This window comes from Melanerpes formicivorus, unplaced genomic scaffold, assembly GCF_026170545.1.
Source record: "Melanerpes formicivorus ecotype bairdi unplaced genomic scaffold, bMelFor1.0.p_v2 SCAF_19, whole genome shotgun sequence".
NCBI classification, from domain to species: Eukaryota; Metazoa; Chordata; class Aves; order Piciformes; family Picidae; genus Melanerpes; species Melanerpes formicivorus.
The window spans coordinates 9,488,084-9,514,254 of record NW_027142371.1 but is presented as its reverse complement, the minus strand read 5'-3'; the positions used below and the strand labels follow the sequence as shown (position 1 = coordinate 9,514,254).

General features: G+C 39.0%; 1 protein-coding gene across 1 annotated transcript; it reads right to left on the bottom strand.

Moving 5' to 3' along the window:
• Window positions 1-313: 313 nt before the first annotated feature.
• ZNF831 (zinc finger protein 831) lies at window positions 314-20,474 on the bottom strand. Its single transcript, XM_068150030.1, has 7 exons — window positions 19,407-20,474; window positions 15,006-15,156; window positions 6,745-10,972; window positions 6,098-6,240; window positions 4,143-4,312; window positions 3,313-3,464; window positions 314-2,060 (listed from the first exon to the last, which is right to left on the bottom strand). The coding sequence occupies exons 3-7, from the start codon at window positions 10,966-10,968 to the stop codon at window positions 1,209-1,211; spliced, it is 5,541 nt and encodes a 1,846-aa protein (XP_068006131.1). The 5' UTR covers window positions 10,969-10,972; window positions 15,006-15,156; window positions 19,407-20,474; the 3' UTR covers window positions 314-1,208.
• Window positions 20,475-26,171: the final 5,697 nt, after the last annotated feature.

Sequence of the window (26,171 nt, the reverse complement as noted above, 5' to 3'; positions counted from 1 at the left end):
ATTATTTGTGGCTTAAGGTCAAGCTCTGTCTGGATGACCTTAAGTCTTGTCATGTTTGTAAGACATCTGAAATCACCGAATCTCATGTAGCAAACTGGATTTGTGAGTCTGATCTATATAAGCTGATTTCTGCATAATTAAAGTAAAGCAAATCCCAAAGTCCTGGGTGTATTAGTCCATAAAACTCTCTGTATGATGCACCATATAAGTGCAGTAGAAGTTTAAGTATAGACTATGATGTAGAAGTGAAATGTTTTTTAATGTTTATCAGTTTAATCAAGGGCAAGCAAGGGAATAAATACACTCAGTCATATTAAAATGTCCAACTGTTTATTCACATAGAAACCAGTAAGGTTTAGGGTTCGTGGCACATAACTTTGTGTTAAAAAAGAAAACAAGCTATGCCATATAGCTTCTTTACTCTCAGTAAAATAGCATCATTGCAGTTAAACTTAGGATTACAATAAAAGGGTAACATTCCAGATTACATCATTTGGAGCACAATGAATATAAGGAGAAAATCCTTGTCAGGAATTTTACCACAAGGAAATATCAACAGCTAACACCCATATTCTCCAACTAGAAATCAAGAATATTTAAGTAGATCTTGGCATAAAAGGCACAAAACACAAAGCAGAGCATGCTTGTGTGATCTGTCACGAAGAAGCATTGACTTTTGTGCAACATGGAAAAAGATCAGCATTTTTCCAGACATTTCCAAGATCACGGATACTTAGGGTACAGATCTTCCCCTTAATGCCAGTGTATCACTCCCAGTACAAATGGCAGTGACTACAAGAGAGTAGTATATGGAAGAGAACACAGGAGATCTGAGCTGGTATGTTGAGGGAACTGCTGCTGCTGTATTGTTAGTCATAAATAATAAAACTGCAGCCTTTTGATAACACAGCCAATGGCAGCTAGCACTTGTGGGGGCTGTGTGAGGCTGGTAAGAGTGGTGACAGTGTGGGAAACCCTCATAAACACATGGTTACCACTTGCATTTTAACGTGCGGTGCCAGCTCCCTCTTTGCTTCAAACAAAATTTTTTCAAGAAATGTGAGTCCTTGAAAGAAAAGACCCTTTAGAAGACAATGCTGCCTATTGCACAGAGGAATGGCTTATCTGATTTTAAGGTGCTTCAGACGTCCATGGTGTTTCCTCCTGTAACAGGCCATCACGCAAGCCTCTCGTTAGCAGCCTGTCTGCTATATTTCTATAACCAGCCTATCTTCATCGTCACTGCTAGAGTCATCATACTCCACTCTGGTTTGCTTCCTCATCATCTCTAAACCTCGCTTTTTATATGTCTTTAAAGGTGTTGCAGAGTATGTGTTGAACTCAGGGGACCTAAGAGAAACTGGGAGCTTTTTAAAGGCAGTAGTAGCTGTTTTGTGTGGCCTCACATAGCTATTGGTCTGCTGGTGGGTTCTGTTCTTGTCTGCACTCCCCTGAAGGTCAGGGGTCATCTGAGAGAAGCTTGCTTGCTCTGGGTGTTCTACATTGGGTAATTCAGCCCTTGTGACTGACTCAGGCAAAGACTCTGACTTTGATCCAAAGAAATGTGAACATCCAGGCTGGGAACGGGGAGTGGAGTTTTCTTTTGCAGACAGAGATGTGTTTTCTTCAGTTGGAGGTTTCTCCCTTCCTGAGTCCTGGAGCGCTGGGTCTAATGTAGCAGGTCTTTGACTCTTGGGCTGTACATTTAAGAGGTTTTCCTGGACTGATTCTAGTTGTAAGGAGAGAGGACCGGTAGTGTCTGAGTTTGTGATGTCAAGTCGGTCGCCTGTGCCCGTCTGTGTAAAATCAGAAGGGCAAGACCAAAAAGATGCCACTGAGTCACCCTGAATGTTTGGCTGTGACTCGCCTGGGACCGACTGCTGAAGCACCAGTGGTTGTGTTACTAAACAGCAGATTTCCACATCACTGCTGACTTGCTGCATGGCTGCATTAACAGTGGATGAAAAGGAATGAGCTGTCATCGATATTTCCAGAGGAGCTGTAATGTTCTGAAGTGAGAACTTTGTTCTTGTGTGTTCCCTGATTTGCCCAGACAAGTCCTGTGGAAATGAAGGGGGAAGAAAAAATTATATTAAAAATCTTCAATCCAGAGCAATCTCATCCTTTATAAAACTGCAAAGATATCTAAGCTGACTACAGCAGTAGAAAACATTTGCCTCACTAGAACTCCTATCAACTGAGTAATTAAGCATAATGTCACTCTTTATTTATACAACTGTGATTGTATTTGCACTTTCTTTTTTCCTTTTTATTTTTTGTCTTCTTCATTACTGCAGACCAAGTGACTCATCCCTCATTTGATGAGAAAACAAGTTTTTTCCTCCCAGTCTGTGGGGGAGGTGTAGTAAAGGATGTATTTTTTCCCTTTTTTTCCCCTTGGGTAGGTGACAGACCATGCTAATAACTTATGGATGACGGGGGTTAGATTTTTCTAGGTACTGTCTAGGATGATGTTCTTGTCATTAAGATATTTTAATATACATACTGCAGTAATGTTTGTGCAGTGTGGTGGGGAAGGTTTGTGGTGAATCTGTAAGACATATTATAATGCCTGAGGTGGTGATATATATCTAGGAAATAAAATGACTTAATAAAAATAATTTTAAGGATTGGGCTCCTAAATGCAATACTGCTTATGCTACATGAAGACCAAATGCTCATGATACGTAACAGCAGTCTGGTTCAGCAGCTTTTATCCTCAAGTGTGGCCAGAGGAAGTCTGGGGAAAATTGTCATTTGGATAAGCACAGAAGACTCTCCAAAGCTGAGCTGACCCTGCACACCACAGCGCTGTTAGCAGCACTTGCAGATTGTCTCAGGCCCCATAAGCTATCAGTAGCACTGAAACCACAGTGGCACTGGCATCTACAAGAGGCTAAAGGAATTCAGTTTTGGCAAGGGACACACATTCTTCCCACTGCTACTTGGCCATTACTACCCTCCCCCTTCTTGTAATTTCAAGCTTTCTCTCACAGGATACTCTGGTGTTACATCTACTGACACCTTTGACATCAGTGCTAATTGATCCTCTAACTGATCTCAGCAAGCATGAGAAATATCCTTTTCAAATGATGCAAGATTAAATGTTCTTCTAAAAAGGCTAATTCTAACACTGGAAAGTCTTCATTATATTTTAATGCCAAAAAAATACCTTTAACACATTTTTAACCAAAATCTGTGATACAAAGTCTCCTCAAACTTTAAAAGAGCTGAATGTAATACAAGCTTTAATTAACAATATTTTTTTTCTTTTAACAAAAAGGAATGCATGACTTAAGGCACAATACCTACTTTTTTATCCATTCTGTCTTTTTGTTTAGCATGGTTTAGATCTTCAGTATGGGAAGATATTCCTGAGTTATTCTTTCCTTCCTTTTTCCTTCTGCAAAGTGGCTTGTCTGAGGTGGAACAAGATGTGTCTTTTTGCTGGTGTAGGTAAATTTCTATTCAAAAAAGAGGTTGAAGAAATTTTTATTCCCCCATATGCTAGAACTCTGTGCATTTCTCAGCATATCACTGAACTGACTTCTGCTTTCACCCTTTTCTGCACATTTTTATTCTGAGCCTGATACACTTTCTCATTTATTTATGTTTGGTTTGGGGTGGTTTTTATTGGCCATTACTCTCCTGCAGAGTAGCAGCTGTTCATATCTGCTATGAATGAACTCAAGGTATTGTCCCTGCTTCCCAAATGGTTGTGGCATATACATCCTTTGCATTAATACTGCTAATGAAACAGTGGTGGTGATCATTGAAACACAGGAAGCAAATTAACCCACCAAACTCATTTTCACACTTCAAACATACAACCTTGTTTCAGAAACTGGAAAAGATCCATTTTAAAAACATTTAGGCCTCAAGTGGAAAGTTGTTTTGAGTTATTTCTCTCTAAAATGCTCTCCTAACTGCCAGGTTCACATATGTAAATATGTATAAGAACTTCATTGTATCTTCAGTTCTGAAACGGTGTGAGATGTTTGTAGTTTTACTCACAGAACATACTGAAGGGCAAGAGTCAGGGCAGCTCCATGTGGAACAGGTGCACAGCAGAGATTCTGCTGACATTCATGCTCTTAAAAAATGAACACTCAATGCATTAAAAAAATATTCTAAATACTTACCTTGTACCTTTGACTGAGGGGAATGGCACTTCTTACGCTTACTAAATTTGCAGGGTGGTGATGAATAGCCCTTTTTCAAAGCATCCAGTGCTCTAGTTGGACAAGGGTGCCGCTTGCTTAGTCGGGTAATTTTCAACTGAGCATAACCATGTATGTGCCTCCCTCTGTACCTGCATTGCCAATACCATTGAAAAGGTAAACAAGTATGCAGGATTTAAAAGCAGCCAGAGCAGAATAATAACATATCATTGGACAAATTTAAGTCTAACTGCAGCTTACTGCTGTTAAGGAGGCATTTGTTTATGTCGACTCAAAAAACCCCAACCAAAACAACAGAACTTTAGGGAAGAGATGGACAATTTTTTTCCTCAGCAGGATTCAGTAAGACAACAGATCTTTTTTCCTATCCCATGAATTTTAAAACAACCATATTTCATAAAGGCTTGCATTGCACAGGAATGCCTAGTTGTTGGCATTTTTTAGTTTCCACTTCTTACATAATACCTATTCATCATCACCAATGACCAGCGTAAGTATTTCACATATTCAGAAAACTCACACTGAATAGACACTAGTCTAGCTGGATCTGCCAGTAACTTCCAGTGATTGACGCTAAAGTGCACTGGAAGGTCCCATTCCTGTGTTAGTAGAACCAGTCACTATACAGAGTACTAAGTAAATGTAACAGGGTGTGGCTTATTCAGGTGGTTGGTGTATTAGAAAAACACATTGCACTGAGTGATTAACAGTTTGGCCAGTTTGCTACTGGCATGTATGGCCTGAGCTTTCAGGACCCTGTACTTAATTGAGCCTCTGTACTTATTTGATAGAACCAACTAAATAAGTTCCAAGGCCAGAAGGAAAACCAAAACAAAACTAAACAAACCCCCACTCAAAAAAACCCCAACCAAAACAAATCCCAACACAAACCAAAGCCAAAACCACAAACAACAAACCCCAGCAAAACAAACACAAAATCCCCCAAAACAGAAAACTTAACAAAACAAAACAAAACAAAACACCAAAAAAACCCCACCAAACCCAAACCAGAAAAGCATCCTAGAAGAATGTGACTAGACCAGATAACATAGACTCAAGCCCTCTATTTTTCTTGTTATGATCCTTCAAAATTGCAGTGCTGTTTGCCAGAGTAGACAAGGTGATTGAGTTACTGACACTGATTTGTCCATAGGGAAATCACTGTCTGATTTTGGTCAAGAAATAAAATAGGAGGGATGTATGCACACACAATGGGTCTCTTATTGAAGCAATTCATGAGACATTTTGCTGCCCCACACCCTTGAAAGATTGCAGGCTAAATCTTGCACTGGTATGAACTCCCATGAAATATGGAGAAATTACACTGCCTGATGCAGCATGCCTTTGACAGTTTTATACTCAAATTCTTCCTGCTTTTTATTTAGACCAAATGATCCTTTAAACTACAGACAGTTTCAGTAGAATGATCCTTTAAACTACAGACAGTTTCAGTAGTTTGTATTAGAATTTGACACTTATTCTTCTGCATTCCCTTGTGAATACAAGTTCAGGATATAGATCTTCTGAGGACAAAAGGGTCTCACACACCGCTTTTAGCTGTAACAGGATTAAAGCCAGTAGTATTTCAGTTGCCTACAAACAAAAGTAAATGCCAACAATTTTAACAGACAAGAACAATGTCTAAAGCATAGTGAGAGCCAATTGAGCAGTCATCATCTTTCTTTGGTATATGTCTCCTTTGCTTAGAAGAGTCTGTAAACTTATTGGTACTGTTATAGTTTACCTTTGTGGAACTGCTGCAGTGTGGGAATAGCTTTTTCTGTGAGATTTATTTTTCCTTCTGCCTTTGATAAGGTTGAATTTTGGGGGTGACTTTTTCATTTCTCTGCATTTTTTGCACCCATTTTAGCAAAATAATGTCTCTATCTAGGGAAGCTGAAAACTATATTCCTTACCATTTTGGGGTGACTTTAATCTTCTTCTGTTTGTGACTCCTCTTGGGTTTATTTGTTGAGAGTTTTTCTTTTTTGCAAGCCACTGTTTTCTTCTTTTGCTCTGAAATATTTTTGAAAGCACCACCAGGAGCTGCTGAGCTTAACTGTGAAGAATATTTGGGGAAGAAAACAAAGTACTTGTTGACATTCCAATGCATTTAAACAATGAGAGATGTAGTACACACTGTCACTGACTCCAAGTATAATAAAGTCTTGATGTTAATGGTCTGCTTAAGCCCTACTCTAATTCAAATATTACTATAAAATTAAATCAATGAAATGCATAGGCTGTCACAGACGAATATGAAATAAACTCATAAGGGGAAAAAATCAAGAAACAAAAGTATACTCTTCTCACTAGTCAGCATTCCCACTGCAATTCTCAAGGGAAAGAAGCTTCAAAAGCACACACACTTTTTCATGCATCAAATGAACATGTGACTTATTTTATAAACCATAAAATCTGTATTGACAAATGCCTGTAAATTTCCATAAATATACTTTTGATCATTCTTTTATTTTTCCAGTAAGAGTGGAGGGTGTGTGTGGGGGGTGGGTGTCAGCCAATTACATCCTCCTGAGAAAGAAAATAGGGTTATTAATATTACCTCCTGCATCTGTTGTCCTTTAGCAAAGGATGAAGCCCATGTTTTTAAGCTCCTGTTTGTTAAGCCATATGCCACAGTCTTGCTAATATTTTTCATTTTGAAAATAGAAATGTCATATTTTGACAGTGAGCATTCATTGCTAGATTCCTTGTCAGGAGTGTGCATGGAGGAGTATGCAGAGTCTGCATTCCCCTTCTGCTCAGCAGGCAGAGGGAGGCTTCTTGTTAAACAACACCAGGTTAATCGAGGTTCAGCATTTAGTGATGGGAAGGTGCTCTTTGTGCTTGATACTGTTAAACTTCCTGAGCACCCAGTCAGATTATTATAGGGTAGTGGTGGGAATGCTTTACAGTGGGTGGTGAGAGTGTGACAATAAAAAGTACCAAAAGAATGACAAAAAAATGTGGTGTTGTTTGCAGAGCTCTGAGAATGCTGCATGTCCTGAAGTATGCATGGACTTCCACCTCTGTCCCATCCCACAACTGTTGGTTCTGCATCCTTGCTAGAAGCTGTTGTCATTATCAAAGAGTCACTTCCCGAGCAAAGATGATGTAAAACCTTTCTCTCTTCATTGATGTCAGCTGATATGAAAAGTCCACTTGTATACATAGAAGTAAAACATATTTTCTTCTTTGGGGTCTGTGCAGAGGAAGTAGTTATGCTCATCCACTTCTCTTCTGTTTGCTTTTGATAATTCAGTTTAATTTTGTTCTGTTTGTTTTTCCAAGTGTCTCTTACAGTATCCTGCTGCCTGAAGTTTTGATTATAGAACATGTTATCTGCTGTGGTTAAGATATTTGCTGCTTCTGAACCGACTGGTGAACAAAATGCTGGAGTTTTCCAGTTTGCATGTACGTTCCATCGAAGCTCCCCTTTGCTGGCCTTTCGTCTCACTTCCACTTTTAAAGGGGACCAAAGCACATCATTAGAACAAGAACTGAACAATCCGCTGCTAGAAGAGCACAGGGGGTTGGTTAAGGCATCTGTCACAGACATGCAAGGTGTCATCTTCTGTTCTGACCTAAGCAAACTTGACAAATCTGGGTCTCTCTTGTCTTGAGACAATTTAAGGATATATTTTGGAGAAAAATCATTTTGTTGTGGGACTGGCGGTAAATGACCAGGTTGCAGGTGATGAATTTTAGAAGACACATCATCAGCACCATCACTGAAAAGCGATACTTTTGTCTCTCTTCTCACAAAACATGTTTTGACATCTTTATCTGTTACATTGTGCAAGGCAAAAGAGTTGCAATCACTTCCTCTTAACTCAGGCCTTAAGCATCCCACAAATGAAGCTTGTGAGATACCTGCTGAATGTGGAAGGTTAACATCACTACAGCTAAGAGCTTTTGTGGGGAGCTTGCTTGTTTTCATAAACTCTGCATACTCAGTTCTTCCAGTGGATTCTGTGCTTAATTTTTGCTCCTCTGCCTTACTGGGGAATTTCACTGGTGCTGTGGAAAGACACTGAGTCCTAGTGCAATAGACTCTCTCTGCTTCATTTGCTGCATTGTTTTCACTACTGGGACTAGGGTAGGACTTTGAAATAATGTTTTGTGTCTTATCCATTTCAAATTTCAGCTTTTTTCTTTCTGATGGTAAATTCTGGGGTTTCCCTGCAGCTTCTCTGTCATTGCAATGGACCCACAGGGGCGTCAGGGCATGCTGGTCAGCTTCCTCATCCCTGCTATGGTTTCCATCATTGTTTGAAGTGCTTTTATGATCTGATTCAAATGTACTGGATTCTTTCCCAGGGCTTGGTTTTTTGCATTTGCTGCTCTGTACTGGCAAGCAGTCATCATTCTTTCTGGTAGTGTTCAGCTGACACTGAGTATTTTGAAGCTGGAGCTCACACCTGCTTGGAGCTAGTACTGTGCTGTGGCCAGCTGTGTATTTCTCTGTGTCACTGCCACTGGGGCCTTGGGAAGTTTTGCTCACTGCACTGTGTGCACTGGCAGCTCCTGAACTTGATGTCTGCATCTGGTGAGTTACTCTGTCTGCAATTTCCTCAGAGGACACTTTCTGTGGATTATGATTACCATTAGTAGAGCTTTCTGATTTACTGGTCTGTAAACCTGTTGTCACAAGGGTGGAAAGACTGTCTCTTTCCCCAGTAATTTCAGCGGCACTGACCGATTCATTTGAATCAGGAGTGAAGCTTGTAATATCTGCAATCTTATTCCCCCTTTGTTTAATTTTCTTGGCATTTTGGCTGCTTTTCATTTTTTGGTAGATTTTCTTAAATGTTTCATCTCCATACATCTGCCATTTTTCTTGGGAGAACATCTTTAACTTCCTTTGATTGTGTTTCTTATTTTTAGCACTGATTATTTCTCCAGCCCCAGGCTTTTTACTCCCTTGAAACTCCTCTGATGGAGGAGAGTGATCAGCCACATTACCTAGTGGCAAATCATCCACTGCTGTTTGTCTGACTAGAGCTCGGGGATGACTGTTAGGAAAATCCACTGAACTTGCAGTAAGATTGTTGCTAGGCAGCAAACCAGCAGTGCCTGTATTTACAGACTGCTTGTTAAGAGAAAGTGGTTTCGAGCCACCTGCTTTGTCATGTCCCATCCTTGTGCCCTCCACAAATGGCAAAGAGTTGCTCCGTGTAACAGGCACAGTGTCAATTGTTGTGGAGAACTGGGTAGGGACTGAATGAAAAAACATTTGCTTGGATTTCTCTAAGGGTGCAAAGGTAGATTTTGCTGAACAAAGGGAAAGATTCTTTTTCCTATTTATATCACAAGTTCTGATGTCAAAATGGAATGAGTCTTTGTATGTGTAAGGCATTGGCAGATCAATGCTACCCTGTTTAGAAAGGACGGTTTTTCTGGGTCTGACATTGTCTAACTGAGTGTCATCCATCACACTTTTGTTATGAGAAATAAGCTTTGAAATGTGTTCTTCCAGCCTCTTTTTCTCTAGCATCAAGGCTGTAGCTTTGTCAGCCACATCCAGCTTTGCACTGCTTCTGGAAGTACTCCTTAAACTGCTGAAAGCAGTTTCATTTTCCAGTTCTGCGCTGTGTTCATGGAGACTGTGCAACGGGCTGGATGATGCCATCTGTTGTTCTGTGCTGTCAGAGCGTGACAGATACCCTGAGTCAGTGCTCTCACACTTCTTCAGCTTGCAGTCAAATGGTTTATAATCCCACTGTTTCTCCAGAGATGTTGCTTGCTGCCTTTGCAACTGAATATGCTTATTGGTAGTTGGAGCTCCTTGCTCCTGCATCTTCTTTCTCTGGCACTGACCATTTGGCAAAGCTCCTGGAGATGATAAAGTTTGAGGTTCTCTTTCAGGACTCTCCTTATTATCCTTTGAACTATAGGACTGATTGGTTGTTTCTTGATTTTCTGAAGCAAAGCTTGAATTGCTTGTTGCTGGCAATGAAAGGTCATTAAGAAGTTTCTTAGTGTCTGTTCCAGCACTGGTCCCTGAACTCATTTGTTCCATCTCTATCCCCTTGTCTTCACAGGTGCTACTAAGTTGGTTGTTGCTTTGATGTGAGGTGATGCTGTCTGTCGATTTCTCATTTTGCTCCAATCCACTGCTGTTGTCAGAGTCTGAGGGCAGTTTGGTATTGTTGACATGTGTTTGAGTTCTCCTGTGTTTATACAAATTGCTTTGAGTTTTAAATGCAATACCACAAGCGGTGCATGGGAAGGGCCTCTCTCCTGTGTGAGAGCGAATATGTTTCTCAAGGACACTTGGCTTCAAACAATCTCGTCCACAGTGTTTGCAGATATACTTCCCAGATTTTTTTGATTTGCCTGGGCTTCCAATAGATGCATTTACAGAAGGATTTGGTGATGATAAAACCGGTAAAGTGCTCACTATGTTCAATGTTAGAGTTTGCCCAAGCTGTTTCTGAAAAACCGACTGGGACTGATCTGTGCCTTTTGAAGGAATGAGTGGGTTCAGGATGAGAGGTATGCTACTGCTGTCTAGATTTACACAGCTCCTGCCAGTCACTAACTGGCTGTGTGGCTGAAAGCATCCTGCCTGGACGGGCTGATAGAGCGGTATGGTAAGAGCTTTCAGATACACAGGCTGGGACAGGGCTTGTTCCTGTTGAGGGATCACGCTGGCTTGACTGACATCTGAAGAACCCTGTGCAGGCTGAAGAGGAGAGTTTGGAACTGGTTGATCTGCTAGTGCAGCTGTAAAACCAGGCTGCTTCTGTGCCTCCATTTCAAAGATTATCTGCCATATGCTCATGCATCTGCAAGGGAGGGGAAAAAAAACAAGTAGGAATCTTCAGACAGCAAAATAAAACAAACACTTTCATCTGCTGGACTGGAAAAGTTAGCAGTTAAGTATATAACAGATCTTATATACAGGCATTAAACACACAACAACTAATTAATTTTCTAATTATATTGATCTCATAAGTAAGAATTAAAGTTTAGCACAGTGTAAACAACATTGAACCTTGAACTTAAAACCTTAATACCTAGAGCATTAGAATTAAGTCTGAGTATCTGAATTGCAAATGGAGGTTCCCAGGAAATAATTCCATTTTAATTTTCTGGAACCATAGTCTCATTACATACTTATACCATTTTTATTATTTAATAATTTACATTAATAAATGTTAATATGCAAACACAAAACAATTACGGTTAGAAGGGACCAGCAGGTCTCTAGTCCAAACACCTGTTCAAAGGTGTTAGCACTGAGGCCAGATGAGGTTGCTTAGGGTGTTATTCAGACTGGTTTTAAAAACCTCTGAGGATAAAAACTGCACAGCTTCATTGGGCATCCTATTCCAAACAAAGGACACCAATCATGGCAGCATACTACCTGTGTTTACCCAGTTTAAGTGAGCTAAGGCTAAACACACTGCAACAAGTGATGCAAAATGAAAATGTGTGAACAAAATATAACTGATGTCCTGTTTTGCAAGTGGCATTTACATGACTATGTACAAAACAGAAAAGGTGGCATCATAGCAAAACACAGGGATAAATTAAACCTGTCTTTTGTGTAGACCAAATTAATTTTGTCTAATTAAGGGTGATATTATTGCATATTGATTATTTTTAGATGCTTTCAATGACAGATTAAAACAGTTTGTAGCACAGTTTTTGCTAAAGGAGAATGTAGTCTTACAAAATCTGTCCATATATTCAAGGGAAGCGTTGGTCCAAACTACTTCTTATTTTAACAAAAAAATGTCTTGTCTTGTTTCTTTCTTAGAAACTAGCTAGAAAACTATTGAAACAAGGTGAAAATTGTCTTTGGAAGAGCTGATGAGAGGCATCAGCATAACCTCCTGTAATTATAGCCTAGGTGGAAATTAGAAGGTGCTGAATGTTTATTCCAATTTTTATTCAGCTGGACTCACAGCTCTGTATCTATTGGCTGTTAGGAACAACAGACTGTCCTTGTGCAAACAGTCATAAATCAGCAATTTGTTGCCTTACTTCATAATCCATAGTGGTGTTTCTGTACCTTCCTTGAGTCATTTTATTAGCTAGTTATTACTGGGAAACAAATACAATTAAAATAAAAGTTAAAAAAAAATCCTCAGAAATGTTGGAAATTGAGACCAGTTTCATATGACACACATCTGGGGATCCTGTTATTCAAAGCAAATTCTCTGTAGCACGTAGTTACTGAGGGCTTTGCAAATAATTCACATAAAGGAGAAGTGGCAAATTCAATGTAATTGGTTTTGAGTACTCCTTGGCTACTATTAGAGCAGTTAATAAAGCAGGTGATTAAGAGCAGTTAATTAGAGCTGGTAAGTGAATTTAAAGTTGGATAGAGATCCAAGAGAAGTTCTGTTACTTCACAACTGAAAAAGACAGCCTATCACTCACATCAGATGAAAAAACAAGTGTACCCAGTAACTATTACTCTGTGCTCCTCACTCCACATCACTTCTGGAAGTTTTGCTGCTGGCTGGCAACTTGTGTTTCACAGCCAAGGCTTCTTTCCAGTTTCTCTCTGAGTTGTTTTGCTTGTTGCAAGAACTGGAAAAGTGGAGCAAAACCCAGCAACAGAATCCCTGGCGTGTGTTCTCTGACTTTCCTTTTGGTCATGAGCAAGACTGTTACTGTCTCTGCCTTGCAGACATCAACCAAACAGCAGTGAGCTCAGGGTTACACCACATAGGGGATGGGTATCAGTACCTGATGGGATTCTTTGTCTTCACCCTAATATTTTCATGTAATAAAAACCCCAGAAAACAACCTGTAAAATGAACTGATCTGTCCACAGCAATGTGTTAGATTTTGCCTTTGCTCCTTTCTCCTGAATTTTATAAATCAAAGTCAATTATCAGGCATGACTTTTCTTGTCTGCTTCAGAGATTTCTACATGGAACAATCACTTCTGTAGCTTTGTAATACAGCTATTGGCTATGAGAGGAAAGAATGGTAAAATAACATGGGTAGTTAAAGGAAAAGTGATTATCTGTGTTCCTCAGTGTGGTTAACACTATGGGATAAAAATGGATTTCTCTAATTTGCAAAGTGAGGCTATAGACATTTCAAGTCCATTTATAAGGGTTCTTAAGTGATACACTAACTTTTATTTATAGCAATTTAAACACAGCATACAATAAAAGCAACAGCAAGTGATAAAACATGACCCAGTGATACTCCTAAACTAAGCATGCAGTAGTTTTCCAAAGATGTGAAAATAAAGAGGAGTTGAGGGGAAAAAATATGCTGCAGAGACAAGACCTGAAGGAGACTGAAGTCTGAATACCATGTAGCTAGAACATCTAACAAGTACCACATTAGACAAAACACCTATGCTCTCTTCCTTCCCCTGGAGAGAAGTTTGGAAATGGAGAATTTACATTTCCACCCCAGTAAGCCTGGTCCAATGTCACAAACTCTCTTTGAATATCTTCACGCACATGCAAAGTTGATGCAGTTCAAGACCAGTCTTGCAAGTAGGACTTGCAGCAGACAGAATTTTTTAATCTGCATCGGGTAGTACCAAAGCAGCAGGCTCTGTGTAATGCTCTTTATTCTGTTAAGTTTCTGGGGCCTAAAATGCAGTGCAATTCTGAGAATCACTTCTGTAATGTTCTACCCTGAAAACAGCTAACTGATTGCAGAAAATGTAAAGTTTTAACTGATGCTAAACAAGATAAATGGTGATACACAGTTTCATGACTTTAAGAGTTTAATAATACATTTCTACCAGCTGTGGCAGTTGTCTGCTCTCCACAGCAAACAAGAGAGACTTTCTTCCTAAGTGAAACTTCTGTGGCTTGTGTTCTACTGCAGTGAATACAGTCATGCTTTTCACATCCGTCACTTATATCCAGAACAAGCCACTGTATTTCTTTGTACATTGACCAAAATAGTTTATCTCAAACTAATTCTGCCCCAAGGCTAATTCTGGGTAGTCCTTACCTAAAGCAGAAAAACTTCTGATGTTGATTATTCCCCAGGCTCTGTTATTGCACTTCTACCTGGTATTATGAGCTCAATTTTTAACTTGTAACATCAAGCTACCAGTAGAAAAACTTGATCCTAATTAGGTAAGAAAAAAATTTCCAAACCCAAAACTAACAACAGGATATGGCTAGTCCAAAATGTTCTAAATTAGTTTCTTAAGATATCAAAACTGGTGAATTAAACTCTACTTAAAGAGTTTGGCTTTTTTTGTTCCTAGTTTTACCTTCAGGTATGCACTGTAAGTATGTCTGTGGAACACTGAAACGTCAAAAAGTGGATTCAGACAACAAAGCAGTGTAGCAGAAACTGCCTTATTCTGTATATAAAGTATTTTGATAAGGGGAGTGGTATAAAAAATTCATTAAAATCCAGTGCATTCCTCTTTTCTCTATATTTTTTTCCTGAATTACAAATATACTTTATAAAGGTTCTTTTGCTTCATCAGCACTGTTATAATCAGCTTGGATTGCCCCCTCCCTGGAAGTGTTCAAGTCGAGGTTGGTTGGACAGGGCCTTGAACAACTTTAACACACCATTGAGAGTAGCCTCATTTCTTTAAGTTTATACAGTGCTTAATCCCCTGTTTTAGTCTACAAGACATGAAGACATGACAGAGTTAGTTTATTTTTGTAAACACTCAGAAACAGCTTTTCAGCATTCTGAACACACACACACACACACACACACACACACACACACACACACACACAAATATTATACTGGAAGGCTTTGCCTTTTTTAAAAGCTTTTTGTGATCCCTACCTTAAATATAATACCAGAGAGCATACAGAAGGGGAATTCTCTTTAGTCTGTAAATAATTTTAGCTCACATACCTTTTATTGAGGCAGGCATTTCAGCAAAAGAAGTCTCATTTCTGTCAATACTTGATGCAAGCAAAGAGAAACGAGGACAAAGGCTTGAAACAGATCAGAAGTAGGAAGTTGGTTCTTTTTTTTTTTTAAACTTTGGTGTCACAGTAACAACCTTCAGAAAACAGGAAGAGATGAAACAGAAGAAAATGAAGTAGCATTTCAATCTCTTTGTGTTTCTTTGTATCCATTCTCATTACTCTTGTAGGAACTTACAAACACAATTGGCTGTCTTCAAAATGCAGGCATTTGGTACACTGTCCTCAATTGTATGATTCAGTGAAACACACTGAGTTTTTTTCTTTATACCCCTAAAGGTAATTTGCTTATAACTTTACAGTAAAGAGCTCTCTTAAAATGGGTTGGAAAAGAAAGCAATGGTGGAGAGAAGACATTGGCTGCATATCAAATGCTAAACTTAAACAACATAGCTATTGTCCACCAGCTTCTAGTGGGGGGAGAAAGCAGAAAAAAGGAGGGAAAATACTTCAAGAATACTAAAAGGTGTTTATGTCAGGCTCAGCAAACTTCCCTAGTATTTGTGAAAAGATGTAGGAGGACAGAACAGGGGATAGTCCTGGGAAGTGAAAAGACAGTTTTCAGAGTTTAGACTTCATTTCTGGGTGGACTTCATGAAGAGTTCTCAGCTAAAGCACTCAGCAGAACGAAGGTGTCCTGTTAGGGGACAGATGCTCTTTATGCAAGCACCTGTTTAAAATGTGGGCTGGAATGGCTGCTTCCTCCACTGCTTTTAGGCTAAGTTCCCAAAATGTGCCTTCCCTATAAATTTACAAAATCCTCATATCTAGCCTGTGAAAATTCCTTAGGAACACTCCATCCTGGAAGATGTAGCTTTTAATCTTCCCACCATGAGTATATACCATGTTCAGGTAGCTGCGGCCTGTGTCTCAGAAATTGGATAGCACTGAAACTGTAGTATTGGGATTGTTTAATATCCACTTTAGGGGAATCTCTTCCTTTCAGTAATTGAGATGACAGACTAATGCCAGAGGTGTCAGTGGGTTCTCATTCTACACAGCTTTGTTGATCTTGGAGAGTTTTGCCTTTGGTTTGCTTTTAGTTTGTTTCTGAACCCTATTTTTGGGAAGTGGAGAAATATTTCTGTCTTATTCTTCCTTGCCTGTCATTTAGCTATTCAGGAAGCGGGAAAAAAGCTCTTACCAGGGCCTAGTACTGCTGCTTAAAATCCTTCTAGTTTCTGTAATACCCTGAAATGCTCCCAGTAATTGGTAATGGCACTGCAAATGCTTCAAATCAGTGAATCTAGAAAACTACTTGACATTGTGAACTGCTTTACAATGACTCATGCTTCTCATCTAGAAACTCATTCTGTCCATATGGATAAAACTACATGCAGTAGCTAGTTTCAGCTCTCCTGGGAGATACTTTCCTAAAGGAATGGATTCTCATATGTGAGTGAGATCTGGAGGATTATTGTATGCTACAGTCAACAAACAGAGAGGGAAAGAAAAAAGAAAAGAACAACAAAAAAAAAGATGCACATCTTAGAATAGAATGCTGGCATGAATCAAATCACAAACAGATGACGATGGGCATTTTACATAACCAGTCAAAATTAGTTTCTCTTCAGTTTTATCACATATCTGAAGTCCATTACATTTTATTCCACTTTGAAACTGACTGTTACTATTTACAGTTAAGGCACAGTTACTTCACAGGGACACTTACTTAAAATGGTGTGCTGCAACTAGTAATCACATATATGAGGTTTTACAATTAATTATTTAGAACACTCTGTAACATATCAAACCCTAAATGCTAAAACAGCAAGCTGCTTCTCCTGAGAGGCTTAAAAAAGCAATAATTAAATATAGCAAGTTACAACTAGAGCAAGTGACTGCATGAATGTTTGCCACTATCACACATTTCAGGGCTTAGCAGAACCTTTTCAAGCTTGATCTAAAAGTCTCTAAATCTTGAACAAGGGACTCTGAAATCAGACTGACTCCTCATCATCCTATGAGTCTTCCCATTTATATGGATGAACAGGTTGCTGTAATGGCTATGAGTAATTTGAACAATACAGCAGGACCTGCATTAATTCAATGTGAAATTCAGTGGGTTTTGTTTTCCTTTTTTTAACCAATCTGGTTTTGAGTGTGGCTTCCTAAGATGGAATCTTTATGCAAGATTACTTATATTCATTAAAGTTCAAAACACTACCTTGCTCACAGAATCCCAATTAACTTCAGCTGGCTCAATATACAGCAAAATGTCTATTTTAACTATGTATAAAGATAAGCCAACTGTCGGGTACTACACAGTAGGGAATATGTGGTGCTATACTGCACTTCGTTCTCAGTTCATGTCTTAGGCAGGAGTTGAGGAGGTAAAATCAGATACTATGGATACATATTTCTAGGTACCAAGAAACTGTGGAAAGGGCTCCTTCCCAGGTGTCTACAGCCCTGCATCCCTCAAAGATACCTACAGGGTTTTAGCCAAAGGTGTGATTGAGTGAAAGCACCCATAAGCATGTGTCCCGTACCAGTAAGGAAATAGATATCAAATATCCTATCAACTTCACAAACTTAAATGAAAAGTACCTTCTAGGACTGTTAGTTGGTTTTGTTTGTTTGGTGGGTTTTGGTTGTTTGCTTGGTTGTTTTGTTGTTGTTGTTGTTTTCTTCTTCTTCTTTTTAATTTTATTTTTATGAGGACAATGATGCCGAGAACAGCACACAATATTTCAGTATCTTACTGTCAGCAGAAGTCAGAGACACCAGAGTATTCACTTCCAGTTGCTAATCTATCACTGATGGCTAGCACAAGGTGACAGTGTTTATGAAGAACTTTGACTAGCTAGACAAAACTCCTACTGAAACATTAGCATAATAAAGTAATAGTGAAGCATAAAGTCTGGAATAAATCCTGTGCGAGTACTTTAAATACTACTTGCTTAATAGAAAAGTTTCTGAGTGTACCCTAATTCTGCTGCTTTCTAGTCCTCAGTTCAGACTAGCAAAATGGAACTGATGTATTTCCTGATAAACCCAGAAATGACTGTTAGTCTTGATTTATTTAAGAACTATTTCTGCCTTTGCTCTTTTCTCAGTTTGACTTCATACCTTGAAAGGTCTCACAACAGAAGTACTGACTTCACCTTTTCACTTGTTCTTAAAGGATGTATCTGATCTTACAAGACTGCAAGTTCCACTAGCAGTGTGCAGACTGCTTCATACCTCATTAACAAAGTTGAAAGCCACAGTCCCCTGAGCAATTAGGATGAAAACATGCAATTCCCTAATTTTCTAAAACCTTCTTGGTCTTTCAGTGATAACATTTCCTGCTCAAATTCTGACTTTGGGGAACCTTGCTACTTTTGAGGAAGTCATTGTTCCTGAAGTTTTGCCCTGCTTCTTATAAAAGTGCAAAGCAGCTAGAAAACATGCTGATCAAGCTTTGAGATTCTTGTACTATGTCCTTAAGACAAGCATTTGTGACACTGCACTTCCATGATTGTGTAGTATCACCAAAATTATTTTGGCAAACACTGTACCTGAATACAGTATGAAAACCTCTTCAGAATGTGACCTGTAATAACTTTCCTTCATTCTAGAACAGCACCAGCTGTTTAGATCATTACTATACAGTTTGCTGACTTTTTTATTCGCCTTTTCTTGAATATCCATAAAAGAAAACAATCTAAAATGAAAACATTTCTAGCTAAAACGTATTTTAGTGTGTTAGCAAACATTGCATTGACCCTTTTAATCTCATCATGCAATTTGCATCAGAATATTTCCCATTTTTCTTCTTATGCTGTTACTTTTCTCAGCCCCAGTCATGAGAGCTACTTTCTAGTTTATGTCTTTAAGTTTACACCACTTCTGACTAAAAAGAAACATATCTAATACATCTGTTGGTTTTGTAACACTGTTAGTAGCTTCACAATTAAGACAAATATATCTACTGCTAGTGCTTTTAAAAAGCTAACCCCCTCTATTTATTTCCATTCTTGTCTCCTTTCATCAAATTGTCTTCTGTGCATTTCCCTTGTTAGGAAAGAGTTAACAACCTCCAGCCAGCAGTCTGTAATCAACAGGTTGCTCTAACAGAAAAATAATAATGCTAATCCATCTTTTAAAGTTTAGGAGCCTGGACTAAATGATGAAAAAACATCTTATTAAATTCCTCTTAAATATAGAAGTGGGGCCAGGACTAAAATGCCTTGTGTTTTAGAGGGGGGGGGGAATCTTTGTCATTGCTAAGTGAAAGAACCATCACATTTAAAAAAGAAATCAACTTCCAAATTTCTGCCTCACCATCTAGAATTTAATTACATCTCTGTCTCTATAAAATGATAACAAAACACTTGCTAACCTTTAGGTGGCCAGTTCACAGGCAGGTGGAGAGGTTCAGGTCTGTGGAACAGCGTTGAAACAAAAGCAGCATCCTGTTTTCTTTTTTCAGTGTCTTTTTCTTCTCTGTTTTTTTAAGCATTTGAAAATTGACGAGTGGGTGGTGGGGTGTGTGCGAAGCGAGGAGGGGGTGAAGTCAGCCCACGCTTGGTGTAGGAAGAGTTTTAATGGCCGATGCTGGTAATATGGTTTGCCTGCTACAGTGTCTGCACTACTGCAGCTCTGTGTGTGGGCGTAAAGAAATGACACGACTGGGTTTCAAACCATTACACTGAAGATTTGCAAACAGTTTTAAAAAAAAAAAAAACAACAACCAAAAAAAAAAAAATCCACACAACCCCATCAGGCACAGCTGAAAAATTATTACTTTTCCTCCCTTTTCTCTTTTTCTAAGCTTTGTTTGTTGTTTTGTTTATATTTTAACTTAACAGATGTAATGCAGTTCAAGTTTCTTCCTCAGCCTCTAAAATAAAAAGAAAGGTAAATTCATCACTTAGGCAGGTTTTGGATTTTACATGGTGTGAATTTGTTGTTATGATTTTTGCTGCTATTTTTTTTTAAATTAACCTACAAGAGCCTGTGTTCCAAAAGGCACCCAGATTTCCACAGTAAAAATCTCCAGAGGACACCTGTATACCTGTCTTTGAATATGCTAAATAGGTACCCAAATCTTGGTAGCACCAAGTAGTGTGGTATAACAGAGCAGCCTCTCCACAAATGGCCAAGTAGGAAATCTTAGACTTTGACTATTCCCTTGAATATTCCACGAGAAAACACAGGACATCCTGGCAGCCCATTTTTGTTCAGCGGTCTAGTGATGTGTCAGGTTTACTGATCAAAATCAGACAGAAAGGAGACTTGAATGTTTGGCTATAAAGGAGACCAAAAGGAATGAGACAAAGGGGCTGTTCTCTATAATATCATGGGGAATGAGAGGAAAATGCTATTTAAGCTAAAATAGAATAGCTGGGAGCATTCAAGATCAGGATGGAGAGGGCTCTGAGTAACCTGATCTAGTTGAAGATGTCCATGCTCACTGTAGGGAGCTGGACCAGATGACCTTTGGAAGTCCTTTCCAACTCAAACCATTCTGTGAGTCTCTGATTGCTGGCACAAGTGAAGATGAATATAAATGGTTCTGAATACACTGTTGTTGGGAGAGATGGCTGAAGTTTTTTTGTCAGACAAGCAAGAATACTCCTTGTAGACATTTTTTACCACAAAGAGTGAAATGAGACAAAACTGTTTTAGAAAGGAGCTTGAAAGTTCAAGGAACTTTGTGACTTGGCTGCACCATGATAGTAAGGGACTAGCAGTTGTTAAATGTCTATCTTCATGTAAATATGAGAGAAAACATCCAGTTTGAAAATCAACATGTTTGGAACAAGGGATGCACATTCTTGACTCTAATGGTTATGGTGTGCATTTTTTCAAGCATTCAAATGAGCCCAAATTCAAACAGGATTTCTATGGCATTTGGTATTCCACTGACAATAAACAGCAGGGTAACTGGATTCATAGGCAAAGGGGGGTGGAAAAGAGAGGAGACACTTCATGATGCCCACAATGCTGTTTAGTGCACAGAAAAGTGCATGCTTGGGGAGAAAGAAATATGGCTCCCAAGCACAGTTGCATTCATGCAGAATGAGTGCAATTGTACAGTGTGATATAGATTGCAAACTGAAATTGCTACAACCAGTTCAGTAAAACTGTTAATTTTCCTAGCATTGTAAAATGTTTGCATGTATAGTAGCAAAGGAAAAAAAAAGACAGATTTTTGCCCATTTTATTACTTCATTTTTTCTAAACTTTGAATTACTTTTTGTGTACTGTCTGCTCAGTGCAGACACTTCTTGCCCAGTTAAATACTGTGTGTTATTAGTTTCATTTGAGACTTTTACTTTAATTTGTATATGTTTTAAAAATAATAGTTACAATTTCTTGACACAGTTTGAAAAGTGTAGTAACATATAGAGGCTGAAGTAGCGACCCTGAAAGGTACACATTGCTCATTTTTCCTTCAGTATGTGTTGGACACCTACGTGTTGTGACTCTGTGGTAGTTGTATTCCAAAGATACTACAGCACTCGTCATTTCTACCATGATATTGGCCACTTTGCTGCAGGTGAAGTATTGTTTGGAACGTCTAAATGCTCCTAGTTCTCTTCTGAGGACTAATCCCCCTCAAGAAAGAGTGCATTATACATGCAATAAGTTAGCACAAGTAGCAGTATTTCTTTCATAGAAGTTGCTTAGTCTGGAGAAGAGGAGGCTCAGGGGAGACCTTATTGCTGTCTACAGCTACCTGAAGGGAGGTTGTAGACAGGCGGAAGTTGGTCTCTTCTCCCAGGCAACCAGCACCAGAACAAGAGGACACAGTCTCAAGCTGTGCCAGGGGAGGTTTAGGCTAGAGGTTAGGAAGAAATTCTACACAGAGAGAATGATTGCCCATTGGAATGGGCTGCCTGGGGAGGTGGTGGAGTCACCATCATTGGAGGTGTTTAGGAGGAGGCTTGATAGGGTGCTTGGTTGCATAGTTTAGTTGCTAAGGTGGTGTTGGATGACAGGTTGGACACAGTGATCTCGAAGGTCTCTTCCAACCTGGTCTATTCTATTCTATTCTATTCTATTCTATTCTATTCTATTCTATTCTATTCTATTCTATTCTATTCTTCACAACTTTAATTTGGTATTTGTGGTACCCACCACAGTACTTAACATGACTTCTTCCGACCAAAGATCACTACTCTGTAAATTGACAGAATCTTTTAAAGCAAGTATTACAAATCAGGAGGAATGAAAGCATTCTAGTAAAGTGGACAGCCAACTGCTACTGTGTAATCAGTACTGCATAACAGCTACTATGATTCATATGGTACTTTTGTCTGCTTGTGGACACACCAGGAACCACCACCCCAAAGTGGAGTGTAAAACTCACATGTTGGTGAGGCCATACAAAAGAAAGTCCAGAGAAAATAGCATAAAGACAAAAATGTGCTGGAACAGCAAAAGGGAGAGACAGAGCTTCATTAGAAGCAAACACAGCTCTACTTGCCAAGGAAAAGCCTTTACAAAGAAAAAAAAACACAACAACACTAAAAGACAAGGCAAAAGTAATGGATCCCATAGGGAAAAGACTCAAGGGCTGCTGAGAAAATGCAAAGGCAGTCACAAAAATGAAAAGATTCAGCTGGTTGTGAATATGACCAAAGCATTTCATCAAGAACTGAATTTCTTTAAAGTGCTTGGGTTATTTTCACAGCCCAGTAGCAGGGCTGTACATGTAGACAATCACCTGAAGGAAAGGGAAAAAAGCTTCCTCAAACCATCTTCCATTCAATGCCACAGATACTGATTTTTCCCAGATATTGGTTTAATGCATTTTAGGTAAGGCTCTGAATGTTGAACCATCATACAGATTTGATTTCAGGTTTTACTTGGTTTGTTTTTTTTACTTTTAATTCAACATAAGCTGATCTGGTGAAGGGCAATGTTATGGATTAATTCACAAGAATAGTCTACAACACAAGGGAAAACTTAGACATCTGAGAGAATAAATAGATGTGTGAGTTTGGCTTTGCTGCTAAAGCACCAAGTGATAGGCCGGTGATGAAGAGAGCTCAAATTATTCCCCCTTGCTCAAGTCATCCTTAGCTGAAAGTTAAAAGGTTAAAAAAGTGGAGGATGTTATGATGCCTGTTCTACAAAATGTTTTGCAGAAGGAATATGAAGGATCTTTCCAGGTCTTTCAGACTTCTGGAGTAATGAGAAATAGTATTGCCAGGCACATCACACCATAAATATGAGTAGTTACAATTATGATGCACTTAAAAGCAATGCAGCTTTCAGAGGAGCAGTTGTTTCAACTCAAATGTCAGCAAGGTTAGCTGGTTTTTACACATGTACAAACTAGAGTACCGTCACACAAATTTTTCCATCTGTTTCTTATTTGTCATAAAAAAAGAGAGAACCTCAGAACTTTTGATAGTCTTAGGAAATGTTCTAACCCCACCATCTACACTAACTTAAATGTACTTTACAAAAAAAGAAACTAGAATTCAAACTCAAGGTCATTTGGACCAACTGCCAGATCAATGTCAAAAGCAGTAAAAGGAAGCATCAGTAACATGAAGCATAGGACCACAGCATCCCCATCACCCTGACCCAGACCAGTCACACAGGTAAACCCACATTCCACACCATCCAGCCAACTCAACTATAGGTTTATTTCTTCCATAAGTTTTTATGTAGTTATGTTTTTTAATCAACATGTTGTCAAGGAAACCTTGCATTCTTCTATCTTGGTATCCACTTCTTTATTGCTATGGACACAAAATAATTTAGGATTATAAACTAATGATTTACTTTTCTTCCCACTATGAAAGGATGCTCTTAGTAGCATAAATTGAATAGAGTTGAGGGAAGACTTGTCTTTGAAGACTCAGTTATTCCAAAATGCCTATGGGAAACTTGCCAGTTTTCAGTTTATTAATGTTATTATTTTCATAGCAATATTCCATTGTGCTGTATGCTATCCACTGAAATATAGCCCTGTAATCTTATGGGTGCCCTCCTATTTACCACTACCACAATTCTTCTCTTATTTTCTTGTCTATGAACAAAGTTGAGTTCCTCTGGCAAAAATTTTTGGATTGTGCAAGAGCTGCCAGGTAAATTTCAAGTGATAACAATGCCCTCTTCTTGTATCCTTTCCTGTGGCATAATCTTAACCAATATTGATACAGCTTTTCACTGGAAAAAGAGGAGCTATGTATATATGTACACAGAATTTATGATGCAGTCCAGAAAAAACTGCTCTTCAACACCTGGGTGTGAAATAGTTGTGTCCACTCTGCCCATGGCTTTCTGTAGAGTGCACTAGTCACATCCAGACTGCAAAGCACAAGGTCAGTCTCAGGGCTGGCACTTTGCTGTTTACATCTCATGCCTGTTGTCTGAAAAGGTCCTTCAGCATGCCATATACAACACCCATTTGCTCCATGCATGCCACAAACACGTTCCAGTTCTTATCACAGGCTTTAACATGCCATTTGAATTCTTACCCTCATAAAGATGATCAGTGAAGCATACAGAATGCCTCATGCTACTGCATGACTTCAATATTAAGATGGGAAGTGGTCGTGTGAAAAGAGGACTTGTAGCTTCCTGGCAGAGTGAAGTATATTATTGCACTGGACTTGTGTTTCGGTTGTGTGTCATGGCAAGAGGTATTTCTGTCATTCTCTCCTTTGGTTTCATGGAGCTGTGCTTTTATCTGTTGTCAAGGAAACCCCAGGTTTTTTCCTCCTTTGCTCATTAATGTCTGCATTTTTGTTTCCATAGCTACAAAGGAGCCTTAGTGTTTTAAAATAGCAGTAATTGGATTACCACGAATTTTGTAATTCATTGACACCATTAATGGCTCCGATTTCAGAAGCAGACACCGAAACTGTATCAGCACTTTTTCAGCTATTAACATTTGTTATCTCCTTGTCCTGAAATACTGGGTATGTGCTAAGAAAAGTCTTCAGCATCCAAACACTCGCTGCAACTAAACATTAAACCCAGGGTAATGTAACTTAGGTCACTGAGTTCTTAAGAGGAGTGGACAATCTGTTGTTATATTTAAATGGTTTTGGTCCATGTTAATAAGTTCTATGCAAAAGTGTGGAGATTCAGCCTATTTGTTCTTCTGTTAAAAGTTACCAATCATTCCTTAAATTACCACAATGAAACATGACAGTTAACTTTTAATTGGAAGTTTCCCTGACCATGGCTTTGCTTCCAAAGTGCCATGTAATAGGGTGGTAATGAAAAGAGCTCAAATTACTCTGTACTGAATGAGCATCTGTTTGGCATGAGCTGTATTTCCAAACACCTGTCCCAAAATGCCTTCATCTTGGCACAAAACACGAGCTGAAATTATTGGAAATAGTCTGTTTTTTAGTTGTACTAATTTTAATTTTTAATGAGCACCTGCAAAGACATGCAGAGTTTCTGTTGTGAATCTGCTAGGTATCAACCTCAACTTCTTGCAGATTACTGATCCTTTGTGAATTTGATCCCAGAAAAATAAGCCGGCAGATTTTTACAAGTCAAATATCTGGTCAATTCAGGGTAGAGGAACACATTAAAAACACAAAGAATTGAGAGCACCAGTGCTGCTAAGAACTGCTGTTACCTAGCCAGGGGCATAACTCAGATGTTTTCTTAAGCCAAAAACTCTGAGAGGCTGTTCTCTGTGTCTGTCTGTGCCTGCCTGCACACTCATACCATGCTGAAATTGTCACTGTGCCATCTTCTGACACTGTTGCAATTTACTTGCCTATTTGAAGTGACTACAAGGCACCACAAATAAGTATTGTATACCCTTACTCTCTCTTCCCAGTATCCCCAGTTTCTCCTGTTCTCAGCAACAGCAGGGCTTGTACCTTACCCGCTAATTAGAAGACAATTCCTACTTATGGCTGCCAGGTCAAGCTGCAGGCTAACAGCCACTGAATTCACTGTACAGACTTCTCACCAGCGGTGTCACCGCTCTCGGTTTCTGCACTCTGTCTACTGAGTCCCAGCCAGTAGACACAGGCACGTTCCACAGCCTAACTTGATTACAACTCACCAACACTTTAAAAGCTGTAAGAAGAGGACAGACAGAATGACTAGATAACACCTATTTATTTAGAAAAACAAACTAGAGAGAGTCACCTAAACCTAAAAAGCTCACAAT

Coding starts and splice junctions, on each gene's coding strand:
- ZNF831 (XM_068150030.1), bottom strand. CDS start 10,968: ATGAGCATATGGCAGATAATCTTTGAAATGGAGGCACAGAAGCAGCCT. Junction 3,465..4,142: donor CCCTCAGTCAAAGGTACAAG/GTAAGTATTTAG, acceptor TTTTTTGAATAG/AAATTTACCTACACCAGCAA. Junction 2,061..3,312: donor AAGACAGAATGGATAAAAAA/GTAGGTATTGTG, acceptor TCATTTCCACAG/GACTTGTCTGGGCAAATCAG.